Raw genomic sequence first — 22,237 nt, 5'->3', positions numbered from 1 at the left:
CTAAGGCAGCTTGCCTATGCTTGCAATAAAGTGCTCTAGATAGAATGGAGACGAGTGCAGGTGTGGGGAACCTCTGGACTGTGGGAGATCAGCTACCAATGCTGAGGACGCATGGAACTCTGGCTCAGAAGAGCAGTGGGGCTGCTGGCTGGGAAACTGGCTTCCCTTGCTGTAAGATGGGTGTGCAGCTAACATCTACTTCACAGCATGATGATAAGGGGGCAATAGAGGTGCCTGCCAAGTTCCTCACTCTGGGCCTGACTCTTAGCACTAATCATGAGGAGGACTCTGTCCTGAAGAGCGGCCACCAGGCCGTTAGTGTCTGAGAACTGCCCCTCTGGTACCTAAAGGCCGCCTAGGCATGTGCAGAGATGCAGGCACGGAGACCTCAAGATGCACAGATGTAACAGCCCTAAGATAGAGATGTCTGAAGTCTTATGTGGGTGAAGGACTGTGGCCCTCACGGCCACTGCTGTTCTCTCAGAAGAAGCCCCGTTCGGGTTGTGCTCACCTTGGTACTGGGCGCTGAAGCCTCGCTGCCGGTGGTTACCATCTGATGTGAAGTGGAGCCGCAGCCAGTTCTTGCTGCTGATGACAGGGGCTGGGAGGCTGGCTCCGGTAAACCTGGGAGGACAGGGCAGAGAAAGGTCAGGAGCGAAACAGGACGTCAAGGAGTCTGTTTATGCACCTTCTGAAGCAAGAGGAGAGCACCATCTATCTGATGCTCTAGGAGGCCGGGGTCTGTGCAGCTGGAGGGGTTTCCAAGCAAGTTACTCCTCCCACCTCCGATTCCCCAAATCCCAGCAGATACTCAGAGCTTGAGGGTAACCAAAGGAGGCTAGGAGCCAAGTTGAGGGTTCTCTGTAGACAATTCCATTGACATTGTACTGCCTTTCCTATTTTCCTATTTTCTGGGTCTTTGACCTGCCATCTTCCTTCCTTCTGCACTACACACACACACACACACACACACACACACACACACACACACACACCCTTCCCAGGACTCTAGGGAGTCCCTGAAATACCCCAGCCCCAGGAAAGTCTTCCCAATGGTCTGGACTTGAAAGTCACATAAATCTCTTGGCTTAGGCTCAAATCAAGGCTTCCAACCTGTGACCTTGTACCCAGGCTTTCCTAAGTGAGAGGCACAGATGCAAAGGCCGTGTGTGGGGTTAAGTGAGAAACTGTCTGGGCACTGAGGCTATCCCAGAGCCTGACACCTCCAGACTCACCCACAGCAACTCCTTCCCTACCCTGTAACACCACAGGACCCAATTCCAATGACAGTTCCGCTGCCAGTTCTCCCAAAGTTCAAGCCTCAGTAGGAAGCAGTGAGGCTGAGTGGGGAAGCAGTGGGGGCTTGGAGGGACCTGCAAGCTGTGCTGTGTGACCCCAAGAAGGTTGCCTAAACCCTCTGAGATTCTGTGACCTGATCTATGGGGTAGATATGGTGATATCCGCTCCTCAGGGTTGCAGGGACTCACAAGATGACACTCTGCAGAGATCCCGGAGTAGAGGAAATCGGAAATACCCCTAACCATAGGGTTACATGGCAACCTCTACCCGGATCTTCAGCTGGTTTGGGAAAAAAAAAACCCGGCAGAAAGACCAAGGAATGAACAACCACAGCACACACCCCTTTGCTCTCTCCTGACTCCCAGATGCTCCTGCTGTTGATCTAGCCTATTGGAGACTTGATGAAAGATTGATGCTTGCCCACAGGTGAGTCTTACAGACAGAGGGAAAGGAGAAGACCAGAGAGGGGGATCCGGAGGGGCAGGCACTAGAGAGCCAACAGAGTGGCTTCCCATAAATACACATGAAACAAAAGATCTAAGCAAGGAGCTTGATACCCTCTGATCTCAGTTCTTACTATAATGAAAACGCTGACGCACACAAAACTCTAGGAATATAACCCACAGTGCTTGGGCAGGAACTATTATAGAAACCAATTACTGTATCTCACCAGATCCCATTTAAAATAGTTTATTACAGGGTGAGTCATTTCAGTTTTCTAAGGAGCCTCAATTGGTATCGCGGGCTCCCCCACCCTAGGCCAAATTCAATTGGAGCTCAGTGACAGAACTTGGAGGCTATTTACATATGGAAGGAGAAGTGGGGGAACTTCACCTGAATAATTCAGAACCCGCGGCTGCTTCTTAGAAAAGGCAAGGAAGGGGTGGTCTAGCCGTCCAGGTTATAATTGGAAGTTGGGGCAGGGAACTTCCCAGCTCAGGGGTGAGGTGGGAGCTGATGCTCAGTTTCCTATGCATAGCTATCCTATGGTTACCTGGCACCTTCTAGCTGTTCCATCTCCTCCCGTGCAGCGAGCCTTGTGCCGTCTCCTCCCCCTCCCTTCTCTCCTCTGTGTGCACATACACATGCTCAGCTCTGATCCCCACCCAAACCCGTCTTTCCAAGCATATTATGTTGAGTATTTGAGGGTGTCTTTGGCACTGTCACAGAATTTGGGCTTCTGTGGTAGGCTCCTCATCAGATGGCTATGGAGAGATGGTACCAGCTTTGAATCAAAGCTTTTAACAGAACCACACCCGGTGACTCTCTCCTGGAATATCAACCCACAGGAGGTTGAGTCAGGAGGATTGCTGAGAGTTTGAGGCTAGTATGTGCTAAACAGCAAGAGAACTTTGTCATCAAAAAACTACAAAATTAAAACCAACACACACACACACACACACAATTCCTTTCCACGCTAGTAAGTACAAAGATGTGGGTAAACTCAGTGGCCGAAGTTAGGCTGAGGCAGAAGAGGAAGGGTTAACAGGGAGCAGAGGGGACTGTGAGTGTCACAGGAGTATGCGTGTGGGTCCTGAGGTGGATCACGCTCATGAAGTGGAAGCATGAACAAGTGCGGATCATAAGCAAGGTCTGTGACTGTGGCCGTGAACATGGAAGGTGCACTGAAGTCTCATTCGCCGGGACTCTGGGAAAGCTGCCTGTCCAGTGAGGGGAAGTGGAACTGTGGTAGCCGAAGCTGGGTTGAGAGCTGTCAGTGAATCGTGCATGGCTGAGAAGGAGGGAATGGTCCAGATCTAGGTTCTGTTAGATCCACCCTCCCAGTCCCCTCTCCCACAGTTCCTCATCCCATTCCTCCTCGCAAAGGACGGCCATTTTTTTGCCAGCAATCTAATGAGCTGTACATTCACAACCAGGAGTATGATTTTATATAAATGACCTCTTAACAGAATTCATTAAAAAGGAAACAAAGCAAAATCCTGTCCTCGGCGTAAAGTCCACACTGTGGACATCCATGGCCTTCAGCAAAGTTTTCCCTCCCCTGTTTCCCCTGCTACCTCTTGTTTCTTTATTCTCTAACCAAATGGGCTCCTGGCTGTGCAAACTTGCCCAGGCCTGCTTCTGCCCCAAGACCTTTGCACTTGACCAGTTCTTGATACCTGCCATGCTGACCTTCCCTCCAGACCTCTCCCTGGCTCACTCACATCCTCAAGCTGTCAAGCACATGCCGGATTCTCAGTGGAGCCCTCCTCTTCCTGATTTGTCTCTTGCCTGGTTTTCAGCCTGAACATGTGTACATGCCTACACACACACACATGCCTACACATACATGCCGACACACATACCCCTAAATACATGCCATACACACACACCTATACACACAGATATTCCTACACATATACCTACACATACACACACACCAAACACACACATGGGCACACACACACACACACACACCACACACATGGGTGAACACACACCTACATATACATGCCTACACATAAACCACACACACATGAGTGGACACACACCTACTCACACATACCTACACACATCACATACCCACCAGACACACTGCACACACCTGGGTACACACATACTTACACATATACATGCACATGGGTACACACACACCTACACACATGGGTGTATACACACCAACTCACACCACACACACACACACACACACACACACACGTACACACACGTACACACACACACACACAGAGGTGTACGCACACCTACACACATGCCATAAACACCACACACACATGAGTACACATACACCAACACACACGCACACAAACATACACATACACACACACATAGGGGTGCACACACACGTGGGTGGGCATACACCTACACACATACACATAGGTGCACATACACCTACCCACCAATACACCACACGCAAACCTACACACACATGGGTGCAAACACACACACACACACACACACACAGCACTCTGCTGCTGGCCAAGCAGAAGAGCTTCGTGTGTTGGAAAGAGCACTGTTCTCTGAGTGTCTCCGCCTTCCGATCCGTGCTCTCTACTCTTTCCCAGTGGGCCGCCTGGCTACACACGTACCTACAGTAAAGAACCCCAATCATCAGCTCACAGGACTTCATGGCAGAGGTGAGATTATAACCAGGACCGTCTGAGAGCCTGGGCACTCAGCCAGCAGTGCACTGTCACAAGTGCACACGCCCGTGGTGGAACAGTCGAGGCCGAATTCCACCCTGTGTCTTCCTTCCTCTTTACCCTCCAGGATCCTCTTTAATTTTCTTCCTTCTTAGAATCATAATTAAAGGAGAGAAACACAAAGGGAGAGGCTCCCCCTTCAAACCTTCCTGTCCACATTACCTTCTCTCTGGGGGGCCTGGGGAATTCCAAGCTTGCCCAGTAAATCGCTACTGCAGTACTACATAAAACGTTATCTAAGCAAGTATACGTGAGGTTGTTTTGTTTTTTTTTTTTTTCTTTTTCTTTTTGGTAAATTGACTTCTGTTAAATGGGGCTTCATTAATGGAATCTAGCTTGGGGAGAATAAAAAAAATCACTCCCTTTAATGCTCCAAGTTGATTGGAGGAGGAGGGGGAGTGGCAGGGTGAGCTCGGCCTTGCTCCCAGCGGCAGGAAGGTGCTCTGTACGAAGCATTTCTTCATGGAAGCCTCTCCTGCAGTCTGGATGTTCAGGCACCGAGAGAAGCCCTGTCCAAATGGCAACAGTGAGTGTCTGGGCACTGCTGCCTGGCAGCGGAGACACAGGAGACTGGTTTAAATGCCAGCCTCCCTGTGAACTGCCAGTCCTATGAAGACAAGCATGTATCCAGTCACCAGACATGCAGGGGGCAGGGGCACTGTGTCACGAGCTGATTGGGCAGTCCCTGTCTCTGTGTAGTGCCTCTCCCCTCACAGTTGCTGTATCTGGCAAGAGCACCCGTGACCCCTCACATGAGCCACATGGGTTCTGAGCTAGAATAACCCTGTGAGGTTTGGGCTCCAGGCCATTCTGCACCTCAGACTCTAGTGTGAGCCATCCCTCATCTCCACGGCAGGCCTAGGAGAGGGCCGGGGAAGGGGACAGGTATAACTCCCCACCCCCTCCTTCCCTACCACCTGTCAGGGGATGGAGGGAACACTGTGGCACAAGCAAGTTAATCCTTCCAGAAAAGTCTTAGTGGAGGGACAGACCCACCAGGTCCAGAACTCAGCCCAAGTTCTCTTACATCTTCCCTCCCTGGCAGCACCTACTCGGAGTCCCTGCCTCTGAGGTTCCTCTACCCAGAATGTCTTCCCTGCTGCCCCATCTGATGACCTGGCATAATGTCACCTGTCCTATAAGCCTGGTCAACTGTTGCCTGCTCAGTGTGTCCCCTCTGTAGCAGGGTCACGTGCCACCATCCTAGATCTACTGTCTTGTAATCATCTTTGGACCTGATGCTCTCTCCGCAGCTAGTAAGGCAAGCTCCACATGGGGCAGGATGGGAGCTTCTTTGCCTATCTCCAGCCCCACTGAGGGATACATTAGTAACAGAATGTGGCTGCCAAGCAAGGCTCAGTCTAGTTCTGTGGATACAGTTTCACCCTCTGGAGAGTCACAGCCAGGCCCATCCATTTATTTGCACACTGTCCACTGCTGCTGTGTCTACAGCACTCTGTCATGCCACAGGGAACACCTTGCATTAGGGATGGGTAGAGGCCTACCATATGAGAATCCATGGGTTCAATGTCCATAAAATGATTACAGGGTACATATCTATTGGGAGGTCGGGGTGGGGCAAGGGAGTTCAAGGTCGTCTTTGGTTACATAGTAAGAAAGCTTTGCTCTGTTGTTTACTGTCTGGTCCTTTGCTTACTCCCAGCACACCAGCCTCACAGATGATGTCTCTAAATTAAAGCTGAGGAGGGAATCACAAAAGGACGAATTTGTGCCTTAGACAATTTCATTACCACGTGACTAACTTAAACGTATATGGAATTGCCAGTTAGTTTTGCATAGAAGTAAGCCTTTTCCCTGACCACAGACTTTGTGCCCAAGACTTTGGTTGTATCTCATTTAAGTCACAGCAGGCACCCAGGCAACAAATATTTACTAACTGGTACCAGGTACCAAGATGGCATTCCTGATCCGAGGGAGAGAACTTTGGGGTGATTGCGCCCTTCGAATTCTTCTTAGAGCCCCTCCTGTTCGCAGAGTCGTTCACGAGTATTCGATCGGGTTCCCATCGTGGCGGCTGTATTTCCTTCCGCACTCGTATCTCATTCGTTTATGTGATGTTTAATTTAAATCACATAATTACAATAACAAATATGACTCGCGCTGGGAGAGCTGGCAACAGACCCAGCCGATTCTCAGAAAGTACGAGGCCCAGCTGGAGGAAGTCAGAGCACAGGGGCGGGAGGGCAGGGTGGGAGACGGCTGGCAGGCGGCCACAGGCAGCAGGCAAGAAGCTCGGTTACCACTGTGGGAGCACCAGAACGTATGTATGTGGGGAGGATGGATGGTGTTCACATGGATGTGTGTGTGTGTGTGCATATGTGTATATGTGTGCATGTGAGTGTGTGTATCTATGTTTATTTGTGTGTGTTTGTGTGCATGTGAGTGTGTGTGTCTGTGTGTTTTTGGGTGTGTTTAAGTGTACATGCTCATGTGTGTTTGTGTGTGCATGTGAGTGTGTGTGTGTGTGTTTGTGTGTGTGTGTGTGTGTGTGTGTAGGTTAACCTCAGGTGTCATTCCTTGGGAGGTATCCACCTTGCATTTTGAAAAAGTTTCTCTCATTGGTCTGGAACTAGCCTGGAACTAGCCAGTGAGTCCCAGGAGTCCTCCAGTCTCTGCCTCTCCAGCTCTTAGGTTACATGTAGCTGTCACCGTGCCTGTCTTTTTCACGCAGGTTCTGAGGCTTGAACTCAGGGTCCTAAGTTGGAGCAGCAAGCCCTTTACCAACTGAACCCTGCAGCCCGAGGATGCTTGCACTCTAATGTATATGGGGACCAACAGATGAGGAACTAAAGCGATGACTTACTGCCGTGGGTACCAGGGCTTTCCTAATTATATTCCCTCTGCAGTCAGAAGTGGGAGCATGAGGAACTGATCTTAGATTCCATTCCAGAAGTCCCTTGGGGTCTTTTGGCCTGATGCCCACCTTGCATGAACTCCCGGGCTAGTTACTTTTATACCCAAGCTAGAGTCGTTCTGGAAGCGGAAACGTCTGCAAGATTGGCCCGTAGGCATGCCTGTGATGCATTTTCTTGATTAATGGCTGATGTGTGAGGTACCACCCATTGATTCTAAGCGCTGTAAGAAAGCAGGCTGAGCAAGCCGTGAGGAACAAGTCAGTAAGCAGCACTCCTTCCCCAACGGCCTCAGCATCAGCTCCTGTCGCTAGGTCCCTACTTTGAACTCTTTCCCCATCTTCCCTGGACGGTAGGCTTCAAGCTGTAAGATGAAATAAACTCCTTTCTCCAACTTGTTTTAGCTGTGGTTTTTATCACAGAAATAGAAACCCTAAGACAGTCGTCCGTCCCTTGCTTGGAATGTTTACCGTAATGAAAAATTCATCTCCTCGCAGTTCTCCCTGACCAGCTTCTGCTACATATCCTTGTCCCAGGCCCCAGCTACTTCTTCTCCTTTGGGAGGCGGCAGGGGTGGGGGTGGGGGTGGGGGCAGAGAGCATCAGCAACAGGAAACCCATTCCTGAACCCTTGGCCTCGGTTGCTTCATTTTCTCCTGGGCCTGTTTCCCCAGACTGAAGGAAGCCACTATCTCTTTCTTGCTTGTCCACCATTCCTCAGTACATGACAAAGTATTTACCACAAGGGGCAGACTCACTGCATTCTGCACAGAAGCAGCAGGGACCATGATGTACTTCTATGCAGGGTGAGGACCCTGCTGGTGGACGCACAGGTCACGTTGTACCATGGGGGGCAGGTGACCTGCTGGACAGTATGGAGGGTGCCAAGTCCCATGCTGCGTGCATCCTGGTCTTAAGAGCACCACCCACTTGGACCAGGAAGACATGGGTCACCACATTGCTCTGGGCTTGGCTGTTCCTCCCATTCACTCAACAGCTGCTGGAATACCTTCCCAGGGGACTTGCCAGATGCTGGCGACCCCAGGACACCAGCGGCAGAGTCTTTGTTACTATGGGCAAATGTTTCTGTTTTCCCACAAGCGGCCTCATAAACTCCACAAATGAGCAGAACTTTGCAGTTCGGCTGATTGTTAGCTCCAGGGAGCCCCCCAGCCGCATCAGGCAAATGTTTTTCCTTCAGATTCGTGGCTCCCAGGAGGATGTGTCTGAACCTGGAGCTTGGAGGAAAAGGCCCTGGGATGAGTCTGTGGCTGGGGAAGAGCTTTGCTGTTGACGTCTGGGCCTTACCTCTTGTGCGGCAGCACACTAAGGTTTTAACGGGGCTGGACGTAGTTGTGGTCTTGCATCCCAGGTTCAGAGCTGAAGGGCTGGATGTTTCTTGCCTGACATACAGAATGTGTCCTGGGATGTTGAAGTCATTTAACAGAGAACGCACTGGGGGCACTGTGTTAGGGCCTTGGGGATGGGTCCTCAGAAATTTTTTTAGCGATGCTGTCCACCTCTGTCTCCTTTTGCCTCCAATCTAAGTCACAGGGTCCCTAAGCACTAAAATGCATCAAAGGCCCGGCTGTGTCCCTCAACCTGTAGCTCCCCAAAAGGATGACCCTATAGATCTATTACATGACAATTCTCAATAGTCAACTGGGTCAGAGTGCTCATGTGACCTAAGCTAGGTCAATCAGGAGATGGGTTTGAGGTTGCTTGCTGGAGAGTAGTGGGTGTTCACTTAGATGAAGAGGAAGGGGCCCCCCACAGCCTAGTTCTATGAGTTCTATGAATAGATGAGGTCCTAATGTATCTTCTTCTACTTCTACCCTGCCCCATGCACATACAAGATGTCCTAGGCTACATCCATTAGGTCTCTTCTAGTCCTGTTCCAGACTGGCCTGGGCAGCATCAGAGCAGATGTACTCTAATTAGCTTCAGGGCTTCCAGGAGGCTGTGCTCCATTCCCATCTAGGTCTCCATCACAACTGGTTAGACCTGAGATTCAGGGTGGTGGTCCTGATGCTCTAGAACTTTGAGGTATCTCATACCAGCATGACCCAGGGCTAGGGAGCAGGTTTTAGGAGCTTAGTGACCATGCCAGTCTTACAGGGCATCAGCATTTCTCCATACCAGGTATCTTCTTCATCACTGATGCTCTAGGCGGATCCTACACAGACAGATGGAAGAAGCTTCAAGGTGGGGCCAAAGCCTGGGAACCAGCTAGTCCTGGACTTGGACCCAGGCTCTGCTCTTTACTAGGTAGACATGTAACATCTCAGGACTAGAAGAGACCTAATGGACATAGCCCAGGACATCTTGTATGTGTGTGTGGCAGGATAGAGGAGATACTGGGATACCTTTCCAACCCCATACTCTCGCCCACAGAACTAGGGTGTGGGAGGTTCCCTCCTCTTCATCTAAGTGAGCACCCACTCTTCCTCTCACCAAGCAACCTCAATTCCTTACCAATGCCATGGGATCCCTCAGCATCTCTGTGCTCACAGAGACCCTACCTAACAGAATAGAGACCTCACAAGAGGAACATGGGTAGTACCTGAGCAACGTTCAAAGAATGTTACCTCCAGAGGACATGGGGCTCAATAAATTGATTAATCACCCCCCATAGGCTTCCAAGGTCAATGAGAAGGCTACCATCTGCTCTAGGCACTAAACAGAACGGGGGTGAAAAGGTAAAGATACCATGCCCACTCCCCCTGCAGCAATTCCTACCATCTCAGCCTTGGCCATCTTCCTCCTACACTGGAAGATGGAGGTAGTGGGAGAAAGAGGAGGCAGCTTTTCCAGGGAGGGTGGTCACTCCTGCCTCCTGGTGGCAGGCACACTTATCTTGGAATCCTTCTACAGAGGGAAGGTTTCAGATGACTTCCAAGGGCATCTCCCATTCCACTGCCATCCTGAGTGTCACTTGTTCCCCCTCTGAAGGTGGCTGGATAACCATGACGGTGCTTCACGGCAGCTGCAGAGTTGAGAGTTTAGACCCTTTGTATACATGAAGCCCAGCAAAGGTTCCTGGAGTGTCATGGAGCTGTGTTCTGTTCTCACCTCTACGATGACCCTGTGACCTTGTGGCAGTGGCTTTCTTCTCTGCATCCACAGTTGCACACCATGACAAGGGATGGGGTTGCTGCTTAATGATGATAGTTAGACAGAGCCAGCTGCCAAGGAGTCTCAAGGTACAGCAATGACCTCCCTGGCAGAGGCCACATCTCTGTGCAGCCAGGAAGACTTCAGAGTCAGAGACCATCAGAGAGGAAGCAATGTGAAGTAGAGACTCCCCACAGGGGCCCCTTAAGAAGCCTGTCTGGTGACTTTGCACATCTTTTAAATTACCAGCGGGCTCACTCAGGTTAAGTAAGTTTCCTGCACTAGGCCTGAGACAGGTGAGGTGGTGTATACAGGCCCCTTTAGCACCATGTCTGGTGCATTAGCAGGCTCCAGGCACAAATGCAGAAGCTATGAGGGCCATGGTGTGTGAAGCATACACTATCTCTAACAAACCAGGGTTGGACTATCAACATGGTAAAGCTGCAACAAATAGAGAGGAGGGAGGGGACCGAAACCAGAGGAGAGGAGGGTTTCTGTTTGCTCTTAGCCGGTCTCATCACACTTGTGCCTGTGTCATGTATCCCACCACTTCACACTTGTGCCTGTCCCATGTATCCCATCCCTTCACACTTGTGCCTGTGTCATGTATCCCACAACTTCACACCTGTGCCTGTGCCATGTATCCCATCCCTTCACACCTGTGCCTGTGTCATGTATCCTACTACTTCATACCTGGGTCTATGCTATGTATCCCACCACTTCACACCTGTGCCTGTCCCATGTATCCCACCACCTCACACCTGTGCCTATGTCACATATCCCATCCCTTCACACCTGTGCCTGTGCCATGTATCTTACCACTTCACACCTGGGTCTCTGCTATGTATCCTACCAGTTCACACCTGTGCCTGTGTCATGTATCCCATCCCTTCACTCCTGTGCCTGTGCCATGTATCCTACCACTTCACACCTGCGTCTGTGCTATGCATCCCACCCCTTCACATCTGTGCCTGTGCCACGTATCCCATCCCTTCACACCTGTGCCTGTGCCATGTATCCTACCAGTTCACACCTGTGCCTGTGCCATGTATCCCATCCCTTCACACCTGTGCCTGTTTCATGTATCCTACCACTTCACACCTGCATCTGTGCTATGCATCCCACCCCTTCACACCTGTGCCTGTGCCATGTATCTTACCAGTTCGCACCTGTGCCTGTGTCATGTATCCCATCCCTTCACACCTGTGCCTGTTTCATGTATCCTACCACTTCACACCTGCATCTGTGCTATGCATCCCACCACTTCACACCTGTGCCTGTGCCATGTATCCCATCTCTTCACACCTGTGCCTGTGCCATGTATCCTACCACTTTCATACCTGGGTCTATGCTATGTATCCCACCACTTCACACCTGTGCCTGTCCCATGTATCCCACCACCTCACACCTGTGCCTATGTCACATATCCCATCCCTTCACACCTGTGCCTGTGCCATGTATCTTACCACTTCACACCTGGGCCTGTGCTATGTATCCTACCAGTTCACACCTGTGCCTGTGCCATGTATCCCACCACCTCAGACCTGTGCCATGTATTCCATCTCTTCACACCTGTGCCTGTGCCATGTATCCCATCCCTTCACACCTGTGTATGCTCTATACTAGTGACTTCCAGTGAAAGAAGTCCAGAGCAGTCTGGAACGGAGAAGCAACCAGTAGCAGTTGTAATTAAACCACAGAAGAGCAGGGCTGCAGATGGCTCAGGCATGTCAGGACTAGAAGCTCAGATGCCACCAGCCTCAGTCTGCAGGGCTTCTGAGTGCTGGCCAACAGCAAATGGCAGCAGCTGGAGGCTGAACCTCGGCCACTCAGCAGCTCTGACTCAGCCCTTCACCGTCATCACCAGGAAGAACACAGAGATATCTTTTCTCATGACAAACAGAAAAGACCCACAGAGGGTCTCAGATCATTTGCCTAGGCCATGAACCCATTCCTTGGGACAAGGGGATGGTTTCCAGGAGGAAACAGTTCTACAAAAGAATGTGTTGAAAGGGAGGGTCATCATGGTTGGAAGGTCAGGGGGCTGGATGAACTAAGGCCTTTTTCTAACCCTGTGGCTCGAATGGCTTTGTTAAGGCCTCTGAAGGCTCTCTGCACCCTCAGCACTGTCCGATCTAGTTCTAGACGTTTATCCAGAGGTAACCAGGCTTGTCTGACCCTCACTATCATGTTTCCATTCGTGTACCTGTTCATATTCCACTTCCTGTTTACCTATTCAGCAGATCATAGTGCTAGAAGCTCCTTCCCCAGGTTCTCTGAGTTTGGTGCAGTACTTACAGAACATGCATTAAGATTTAAGAAAGCAGCATTGCTACAGTACTGTCTGCCGAGTGGAAGCCTTAACCCAGATGTTCCCAGCTGTCTTCTAACGCCCCCTTTTCTGGTTCCAACATCCAACCCGGCATCTCTTCTCCCATTCAGTGACCACATCAGTTGCATCCAAAGTGTATTAGTTTCCCTGTTTTTCTAAGGCTAGAGGATCAAAGAGCATCAAGTATGAGTCCAGACTCAGCACATGGCTGGGTCTAATGCTTTCTGGGGACTGGATGCAGGGTGTGAGTGATGAGGGAGGCCATCCCTGATGAGCATTGCTCTTACTATGGCACCGTAGAAGGCTGTCAGTGTGACCTATGAAGGCTGCTCACCTCCCAGATGGCTTGGATGTTGTGACGCCTGCCAGCGTCCTCTGCTCTAAAGACAGTCGGTTGTCCTCTTCCTGACCCGATATCCAGCCTATGCTATGGTAGAGCATGTGTGTCAACTGCTTATCCTTTCATTCCAGTGTGTAAACTGGCTTCACCAGCTGGCTTCTCACAATGCCTTTTATCTTCCAGGCTTGTGTTCGTGTGTTTGTGTATGTGTGTGTGTGTGTGTGTGTGTGTGTGTGTGTGGGAGTGCATGTGTGTGAACATGAGTATGGAGGGCAGAGGTCAACATCCACAAGTGCTTCTGCTGCCATCTACCCTGTCTTTTTAACACAGGGTCCCTCTCACTGGCCTTGGGGTTGCTGATTTAAGTAGGTCAGGTGACCAGTAGCCACCCTGGAGCCACCTCACCTCTGCCTCCCCAGAGCCATTTTTCATTTGCTTTGACTTGTTTCACTTAATAAAACAAAACAAAAACAAAAACAAAAACAAAAACAAAAACAAAAAACATTTTACGTATGTGAGTACACTGTTGCTGTCTTCAGACATACCAGAAGAGGGCAACCTATCCCATTAGAGTTGGTTGTGAGCTACCATGTGGTTGCTGGGATTTGAACTCAAGACCTCTGGAAGAGAAGTCACTGCTTTTAACTGCTGAGCCATCTCTCCAGCCCTTTGTTTCACTCTTTAATGTGGGTTCTGGGAGCCAAGCTGGGGTCCTCACGCTTGCATGGCAAACGCTTTGCCAATGGAGCCACCACCTCAGTTCCATCACTATCTTTTAAAGGCATGACTTTGAGAGCAAGACTTGACCGGACATCATCTTCTTGGCAGGCAAAGCCAGGTCTGGAGCCCCCGTCTGTCTAGCCCTGGAAGCCGTATTCTTCCCCCTGCATATTATTACCAAGGGAAGAGTCCCTCACAGTTTTCAAGTGCACTTGCCCAGATGGAGTTCTTCATGTCAGCCAGGAGCATTAGTGAGCCTTGAGATCAGCTGTGGGTTTTCTTCAAACCATCAAAATAAAACACGGCAGAAAATAGTAGCATGTCACACACATACTTAGTACAGTTTAATACTTGATACCATGACCTCTTTCTTATAATGGTAAGGGAAACAGCACCCCCAAAGGATTGCAAAGAGGATTACATGGATTGATTATGCTCAGAAACTGAGGCTGATGCACATTATATATGTACATATATGTTAATGAGCTATGACACAAAGTGTATTTAATTTATTGTATACTGCAATCAAGAGATCCAAACAATAGCTAAACTCATAGCCAGACTGAGGGCCAGTAGACTTAAAACGCCCAGCCTATAAACTGTATAAATAAAGGCTTATTGTCACAGACAGTCATTTACTTATGGATTACTGTCTGTGGTTACTTTTGAACCAGAAGGGCAGAGTTGAGTATTCGCAACAACAAGTCCTGCCATCCATGAAGTCTGAGGTCTTTCCTGTCTGGCTACTTGACTGAGGCCCTTTCCTAGAGGATATCTTATAACTCAGAACATTAGATAGACGGGGATGCGTCCTTACTTCTGGCAGCCACTGCCCCCGAATGTGCTGCTGGCTCTTTAGAGACCATGGGAATCTAGATCTCTAAAATTTCAAACCTTCTGCTTGGGGTATATGGTGAAAGATTACACACAGTACTTTGGTCAAGGTCCCAGCAGAATAATTCGAGGAGTGTTTAATAAACAGTCTATCCACAAAGGTGAGGGACAGGTTCAGGAAGGTCCCGCGATGTAGGCTTCCCTAGAGGGGACTTGGGGCAGAGAAAACAGAGGTGTCACCACCTAGACAGGAGATGATATGGGAGAAAGTGTTTGTGAGCCTGGGAGGAGAGCTGGCTGCTTAGAGAGGACATCTTACCAGGGGAAGAGACCTCTAGTCCAGAGAGGTGACAACTCCTGGTGACCTCTGAGCGGGTGGAGCCAGGAGACATCTGCCTCAAAGCTCACCTCCTCCATCTCTGATCTCTTGGGGCTCCTCAGTAGTGACACGAAATGAACCTTGGTTATTTTCCGAGGAGAGTAGCCAGGGAAGGGCCAGCAGTGGATCTTCAAGAGCACACAGCATTGATTTCAGAAGCAGAGAAGCCAAGTCAGCTCCCCTGGCAAGCCAGTAAGGAACACCCCGCCATGGCCTCGGCATCAGCTCCTGCTTCCTGACCTGCTTGACTTCCAGTCCTCCTTCCTTTGGTGATGAACAGCAATGTGAATATGTAAGCTGACTAAACCCTTTCCTCCCCAACTTGCTTCTTGGTCTTGATGTTTGTGCAGGAATAGAAACCCTGACTAAGACAAATTGGTAGCATTTCCCAGCATCCCTGCAAGTCTGTAGTCTGGCCTACACAACAACAAATTCCTATAGCTTGCTCTCTCTCTCTCTCTCTGTCTCTCTCTTCCTCTCTTTACTTTGCCTGGCATGGTACCCTATAGGTCACCTAGAACAATATCTCTTGCTAGTGCAAACACATTTTCCTGGGAAATCATAGGCTCAAAGGGAGGCAAGGTATGGCCACAAACCAAAACCAAAAGTTAAAGCCAGTCTTGGAAGTCTGAGAATAGTTTCCTTGTAGGGAAATACTGCTGAGACCATGTGTATGTATGTGTGTGTGCATGTGCATGTGCGCGTGTGTGCGTGTGTGCATGTGTGTGTGTGTGTGTGTATGTCTATCTTCTAACATCCCCTGCCCAAACCTTACACAGGCTAAGACCAAAAATGTCACCTCTAGCCCTCCCTGAAAAGTTTTCAGGACAGTGGCTCCAATCAATCAGTTGACACCCAAGATCCATGGCTCCTGCCTGTTGGTGGCTGCTCAAGTTTGAACTCAATCCTTATATCAATGAGAACATGTGTTCTTGTCCTATGCATGTGGCACTACTGTCCCCCACTGGATTTTCGGTAAACCCATTTACACACAAACAGGTCTGTTGGCCTTTACTGCACTCTCCACAGTTGGACCACTAGCAGGGTATCAACTTTTACCCCAAAGAAGCCATTTTGCTTAACTGTTTTAGTGCTCTGTAAACTTAACTCTAAGAAATGGGGACTCTTTCAAGGATGGGGAGGGGCTGCCAGAAGAGCTAAGAATTCAAAATTTCAAGAACTCCAATGTAATTAATAAACTCTCAGGTTCTCTTCCCTCTTTCTCCTCCAATTTCTTCAGAGAAACGAAGGATTCAGACTCTGAGCCGAAGTGCTTGGGTTTTAAATTAGACAACTTTGTCCTGACAGGAACCAAGTCCCAGCTGTCATAGCTGATTATTTTTAGAGTTACTACTAAACCCTTTGTGCAGCAGGCATTGCCACTGCTCGAGGGAAACAGAAAGCCTTCACATGCTCTCATGACAGCTCCCGAGACATTCCCCCTCCTTGCCTTCATTATTTCTAGCCTGTGTGGAGGATGAGGAGGCAGCATCCTGACAATCACATGGAGAAAGGCAGCCCTTATTATGACCCACTGGGGGACAGGGATATAACGATCCCAGAGGCGGAGCAAAGCCCACAGCCTCTAGAAAGCCAAAGGGAAAGATTCCCAGGGCCCAGTAGCAACTCTAATAAGATTCAGATAAACCTTCATCTTTCCTTAAAGGAAGAAAAAAAAGTCCACGGAGACACCAACCACTAAGAGGGCTTACCTGCAAATGACTGAGTTTGGTTGGCATTGGTCAGCTCGGGGATGACATCACAGTATCCCTTCTTTGACCCAACAAAGGCCACCAGCACTGAAAAGGCTGGGCCCTGGCTGAGGCTCACACACAGAGGAAATTTCACCATAAGTAGGGCACCTTCTAGATTGCTCCTCGGGTGCAGAGACAGAAATCTCTGCTATCCAGATCAGCAGGGTCCAGCGAAGGACATTATGGTTGTATAAACATGGGGGAAAAAGACCAGCTAAGGCCCAAGGTGAATGTGTCTTCTTACATCCATTTTATGCTGAATTTCAGAAACAAATTCAAGGAGCAACAGCCAAATACCTACCTTGGCTTTAAAGAATTCTCTAGAAAGTGTTCAGAAAAATGGAGATCCATCTCAAAGCACGAAAAGGCAAAGTATGAAGCCCTAGCAGAGCTCGATAAAGCCCGGTACCAGCAAGAAATGATGAATTACATAGGCAAGAGAAGAAAGAGAAGAAAGAGGGACCCAAAGGCACCGCGGAAGCCCCCATCCTCCTTCCTGCTCTTCTCCCGGGACCACTATGCTATGCTGAAGCAAGAGAACCCCGACTGGACCGTGGTGCAGGTGGCCAAGGCTGCTGGGAAAATGTGGTCCACAACTGACGAAGCAGAAAAAAAGCCCTATGAACAGAAGGCTGCACTTATGCGGGCAAAGTATTTCGAGGAACAGGAGGCCTACCGCAACCAATGTCAAGGCAGGAAGGGGAATTTCTTGGAATCAGCCAAGACCAGTTTGAAACAATAAAACATCATTCAATTGACTTTCTGGTCCTGGTGTCCTGTATGGTCGTGTGTCCTTGGATGCTATGCTATGAGAGTAAGTGGTTTCATTGAGGTCCAGTCTTGGGAAGGCTGGCTTTCAGAGAGAGAGAGAGAGAGAGAGAGAGAGAGAGAGAGAGAGAGAGAGAGAGAGAGAGAGAGAGAGAGAGAGAGTGCTAGCACTCTAAGAGAGGGAACTGGCTGCAGGACCCAAATGACCTGGGTTGACCAGGGTGGTCAAGCACATGTGCAAAGTCACTTGGGCTTGGGGAGCGACATCACTGCTTTTGTGACCAAAGTAGAGTGATTGGCTCAGACATTTCTTAATAAAATTCCCAGCTTCTGCTGCGGCTTGCCATCTCATGGGAATGGGGTCAAACTAAGAAGGGATTGTGCGATCTCTACAGTCAGCCATTTTGATTTTCATTACTACTCTGGGCTCAGAATCAAGTTGTTTGGTTTCCCACATGCCAGGTCCATGGGACAGGGGCTTTGGGATGCTCCTGCCCAGTGAGAGAACACAATGAGAGAGAAGGTTATAAAATACAGCAACGGGAGTGGTGGTGAACAAGAAGCATGGGGGGGGGGGTAGGGGGTGTTGGGGGAGGGATGAAGCTGCCCAAGAAGATCTCACGTTGGTGAAATTCCCACCTCCCATGGCTTACAGCTGGAACTCCAGCTTGGCTTTGCTTCTCCTGCGCCCTCTCAGGAGGTGCCCTCATTTTCTGCTTCATTGAAAAGACAGAGATCATCAGACTTAAGTGTTCTCCTTCCTCTCAAAAACTTCAACCCACACTCATCCCCGCCCCTGCCTTGTGTCTCCTAGGGAGCCCCGGCCTCCTCCTCGAAAGCAGGGTACAGCACCTGCTTTATGCATTATCTTAGTGACTGGATGAGGCAGCACAGTTCTGAATACTTAATAGGTGGTATTGCTTCTAGGCAATGGTACCCTACCTTGCTAGTCAATTTGCCTTAGAAAGTTTCCTTGCAGTTGGGTGAAGGGAGCAGTTCAAGGAGCTGGGAGAAAATTGTCTGGCAGCTAGGGGGATGTTAAGCTAACGCTGAAAGCAGAGGCTCTGCCCTCCAAGCAGAAGGAAGTGGAGGCTGTGGCAACCACATAAGTACAGTGCGGATCACTACAGCTGAGCCATCATGTGACAACTCAACCGTGGCCAAAACCTAGGTCGTGGCCTTGTGAAGTCTGAAGCGATGGATGCAAGGCTAAAAGGAAAGGTATTTATCATAGGCTAGCCTCCACCTTCCTTCCTGCCTTATTGTCTTCAGCAAGGTCAGAAGGGGTAAGCTCCCACAGGCAGCAGGTGATCAAACTCTACAGAGCTATTGTGTTAAGACACAGGGACAAAGAATACCAGCTGGCATACTTCTAGAAGACACTTTTGACAGCCTTGATCCTCTGCCTCGCTTCTGCCTTATTGTCTCCAACCCTCTGTTACTAACCCTTAAAATGTAGATTCAGACAACGTCCCCTCTGTCCCCTCTGTCCCCACCTCTGTCTGGTACTTAGACACAGACTTTCCTGTTTCCTCATTGCTGGCTCCTGAATGGCAGATATCTAGTGGATGGTTGTGTGACACATCATACTCTGCTCTGGGACCTTGTGTTATCCCTTTCCAGTTACGAGATTGTGGAAGTTCAAGTCAGTTTTGTCAACAGGATACAGGGCATCCTTGAAGACATGAAGGAGGATGCTTAAGGACAATGGGAGGGGTTGACCCTATTGGTGTCTAATAACCATGGTGGATGACAGTGGAGGAACACAAAGAGGGGGGAGAGGGAGCTTGCATCTAACATGATGGGTGGGAGAGTGGGCTGTCCAGTGAGATACCCTGCCCTTGAGAAGACAGAGACTGAGCCTCTGGGCCCAACACCATCATCGTGACTAGTCTTCTCTGGCACCTCTCTCTGTGTAGTCATTAATATATCTGATACTCTGAAAGGTTTCCTGCATCATACCAGTAGCTTCTACTACTAGGAATATATATCAAGGGAGGAACAGACAGAAAAGTCAGCCAACACACTGGAATTATCAGTAGTGCCAGGTGACGAGACAATTACAGGTTGGGTAGAGGGTATGTGCATATATGTACATGCATGTGTGTGTGTAGGTCAGAGGATAACTAGTAGGGCTTGGATCTCTTCCATCACATGGGTTCCAAATAAGTTGTCAGGCTCCATGGCAAGCAAGTGCCTTTACCTGTGGAGCCATCTAACCATCCCAGCACCTATGTTTAAAGCACAGTTAAGGATACTGAGTCCTTTGGGGAAATCCCTTTGTGGTGGTATCACAGGGACTTGGGACATGCCAGAGTGCCTGTGTAAAATGAAGTTTGGGTGCTAGGCTCAGCGAGTTCATGGGAAATGTGAGCGTGGAGTGTGGTGGAGAGTGTGGTGGAGAGGAGCCATGTGCTTCCATCTATGATGTGTATTATTGATTATTCTAGAATCTTCAGAGACTATCAAGTGCCAATCTCCCACGATGAGTTCAGGAAGAGGAGGCAAAGCTAGAAGACACGAGGCTAATAGGCTCTCGTTCCCCTTCAAGAACAGAGATAATGAGGGCCTCCATTGGGAATTGCTTGGAGAGACCATTGCTAAAAACCCAGAGTGGCAACTGTGAGATTGCTCTCTCTGTGATTCATTCTCCCCAGAAGGGGGGCTGGTAAGCATGGGTACCAGAATGTTTCATAGGAATGCTTTGCCCGGCCTCACATGTGCACCAGGGCCATGTTGTTCTGCTCCAGTCCTACCTCTGGCCCTTCCTGTCCCTGCAGTGAGGTCAGGCCTCCCTGTTGATCAGTTCCTCAGTAATGAAGTGGACCCTCCTCTTGCTTTCCCGTCATCTGCCAATTGATTCTGTGCTGGAGAGGGAAATAAGTATATTTCATTTATCGGGTTTCCCTCAAATCCCAACAGAGAAGTAGATCAAGGTTGCAGGAGGATCGATGTGAAAATGTCATTCAACCACACCGGGATCTTTTTGTTGGCTGCGCCATCCACTAAGACCTCAACTGTTTAGGGGATTAAAGCTTAGTTCTCTGGCCTGGAAGATCCATAAACAGGGTGTGGTCACCAAGGTGAGATTCTAAAGGTTGGGGTGCCCCATTTTCTCGGCCTGTCACTTCTTGTCACACTTCAATACATAAGATATGACCTTCAGGAGAGCTGAGGATAAGCCAGAGCCATTGTTGTAAATGTGCTGTGGGGGTGGGGGTGGGGGTGGGGGTGGGGGCTGCCCTTGGTAATGGTGGGTGGTGGCATTTGGCTTAGTCTGCTGAAGAGTCGTTTAAAGAAGATGAATGTATCACCTTAAGGAAACAGATCATCCAAAGAGACCAGGAGACTCTGAGGCTGTCCTTGATCTCTGAGTTGGGGTGCACTGACAGTGAACTACCCGTTAAAGCCCCCTCAGCCCCCAAAAGCTTTGCTGTCTCCACTAAAGGTTCCTAGTATAATCCCTGATATGCAGACTGGCTCCCTCTGCTTCTGAGATTCTCCCCTTTAACAGTGACATGTTTGCCTGGTCGCCTGTCACCTGTGGGAGTCAGATATGACATAATCAGGTCAGAAACCAGTCTCACTGTCCCTGGGCTTGTAAGATGCTCTTAGTGGCTCCACCTCTTGATATCTCAGCCTATGTTTCCCTGCCCATCTCTATGTGAACTGCATCTACAGATTCCATTCCAATAAAGATGATAGTATAAAAGTGTTGGGCTATCATTTGTGCATGTTCACAGGTGTGGAAGCCATAAGACAATCTGTCAGTTACATACACACATGTAAGCAGGTGCACAAATGTGAGTGTGTGTATGTACACACACACACACACACACACACACACACATGTGCCCATGCATATTTGCACACATGCACAAACACACATGCACACACATGCTCTCTTACTGACAAGAACTTGCCAAGTGTCTACCTGTCTCTGGCCTGAGATGAGATTACAAGAATGTGCCATCCTACCTGGCTTTTATTTGGGTTTTGGGGATAAAACACAGACCTTTGCCTGACTGGGCTTCTCCCCAACCATGTCATTTTTTTAAAACAAAATATTGGGTTATAAATCATATGACTTTAACCAAGTTCCGCCTTGCTCGAAGCACACTGACACATGGAAAACTGCTCATGAAAGAAGATCCCACGGCAAGGCACAGAAGGTAGATGGCAGTGACACACATCAGGAGCTGAGGTACCCAGCCTGGTCTTCAAGGTACTAAGTCCTTCCAAGAGCCAAGAGAGAGCCAGGAACTGGACCGTCTCCAGACAAAGAACTGGGCTCTGTAGCCTTAGGGACCCCTTATCTGCCGCTTGTCACCTAGCTAGGATGCACCCAATTCCTGACACACAGAGCCTGAGAGGTGTTTCGTGTTGTGTGCCACTAAGACTTCAGGTCGTTTATTACCTGGAACAGTCAGCAGATGCAGAGTTTGGCACCAAGGTAAGGAGAGACCCATGCCATAGACCTGTAAAATGTGGGCTAGCTGTGGAACCACATGTCTGGACCGGGGAGGGGCTGAGAGTGCATTAGAAAGATTGTTAAGACAAATCTTCAAAAGTTCAAGCAGAGCGTTGAAAGCAAGACGTGGAGGGTGTTGCCTGCAGGAGCCAGGAGGACAGAAGGAGTGTGTGTTAGAAACCAAGAAGGAAGG

General features: G+C 49.4%; 2 protein-coding genes and 1 long non-coding RNA gene across 8 annotated transcripts in view; 1 reads left to right on the top strand and 2 right to left on the bottom strand.

Moving 5' to 3' along the window:
- The window catches only part of Csmd2 (CUB and Sushi multiple domains 2), a 581,156-nt gene that overhangs the window by 289,886 nt on the left and 269,033 nt on the right, over positions 1-22,237 (bottom strand). For all 6 annotated transcript variants that reach the window (XR_001784158.2, XR_001784159.2, XR_001784160.2 and 3 more), the window contains exon 6: positions 512-624. Coding sequence is in view for 2 of the 6 variants with exons in the window: in XM_011240560.3 (XP_011238862.1) it covers positions 512-624 (113 nt within the window). In the remaining 4 variants the exon portion in view is untranslated. The remainder of the gene's footprint in view (positions 1-511; positions 625-22,237) is intronic.
- On the bottom strand, positions 14,785-16,731 carry Hmgb4os (high-mobility group box 4, opposite strand). Its single transcript, NR_130980.1, has 3 exons — positions 16,502-16,731; positions 14,992-15,179; positions 14,785-14,884 (listed from the first exon to the last, which is right to left on the bottom strand). It is a non-coding gene; the product is annotated as a high-mobility group box 4, opposite strand (long non-coding RNA).
- Hmgb4 (high-mobility group box 4) lies at positions 16,880-17,563 on the top strand. The gene has a single exon (NM_027036.3). It carries the CDS (start codon positions 17,002-17,004, stop codon positions 17,545-17,547), a length of 546 nt encoding a protein of 181 aa, NP_081312.2. The 5' UTR covers positions 16,880-17,001; the 3' UTR covers positions 17,548-17,563.

This window comes from Mus musculus, chromosome 4 (assembly GCF_000001635.26).
Source record: "Mus musculus strain C57BL/6J chromosome 4, GRCm38.p6 C57BL/6J".
NCBI lineage: Eukaryota > Metazoa > Chordata > Mammalia > Rodentia > Muridae > Mus > Mus musculus.
The sequence above is the reverse complement of the archived record's forward strand: the minus strand, read 5'-3'. Positions and strand labels throughout refer to the sequence as shown.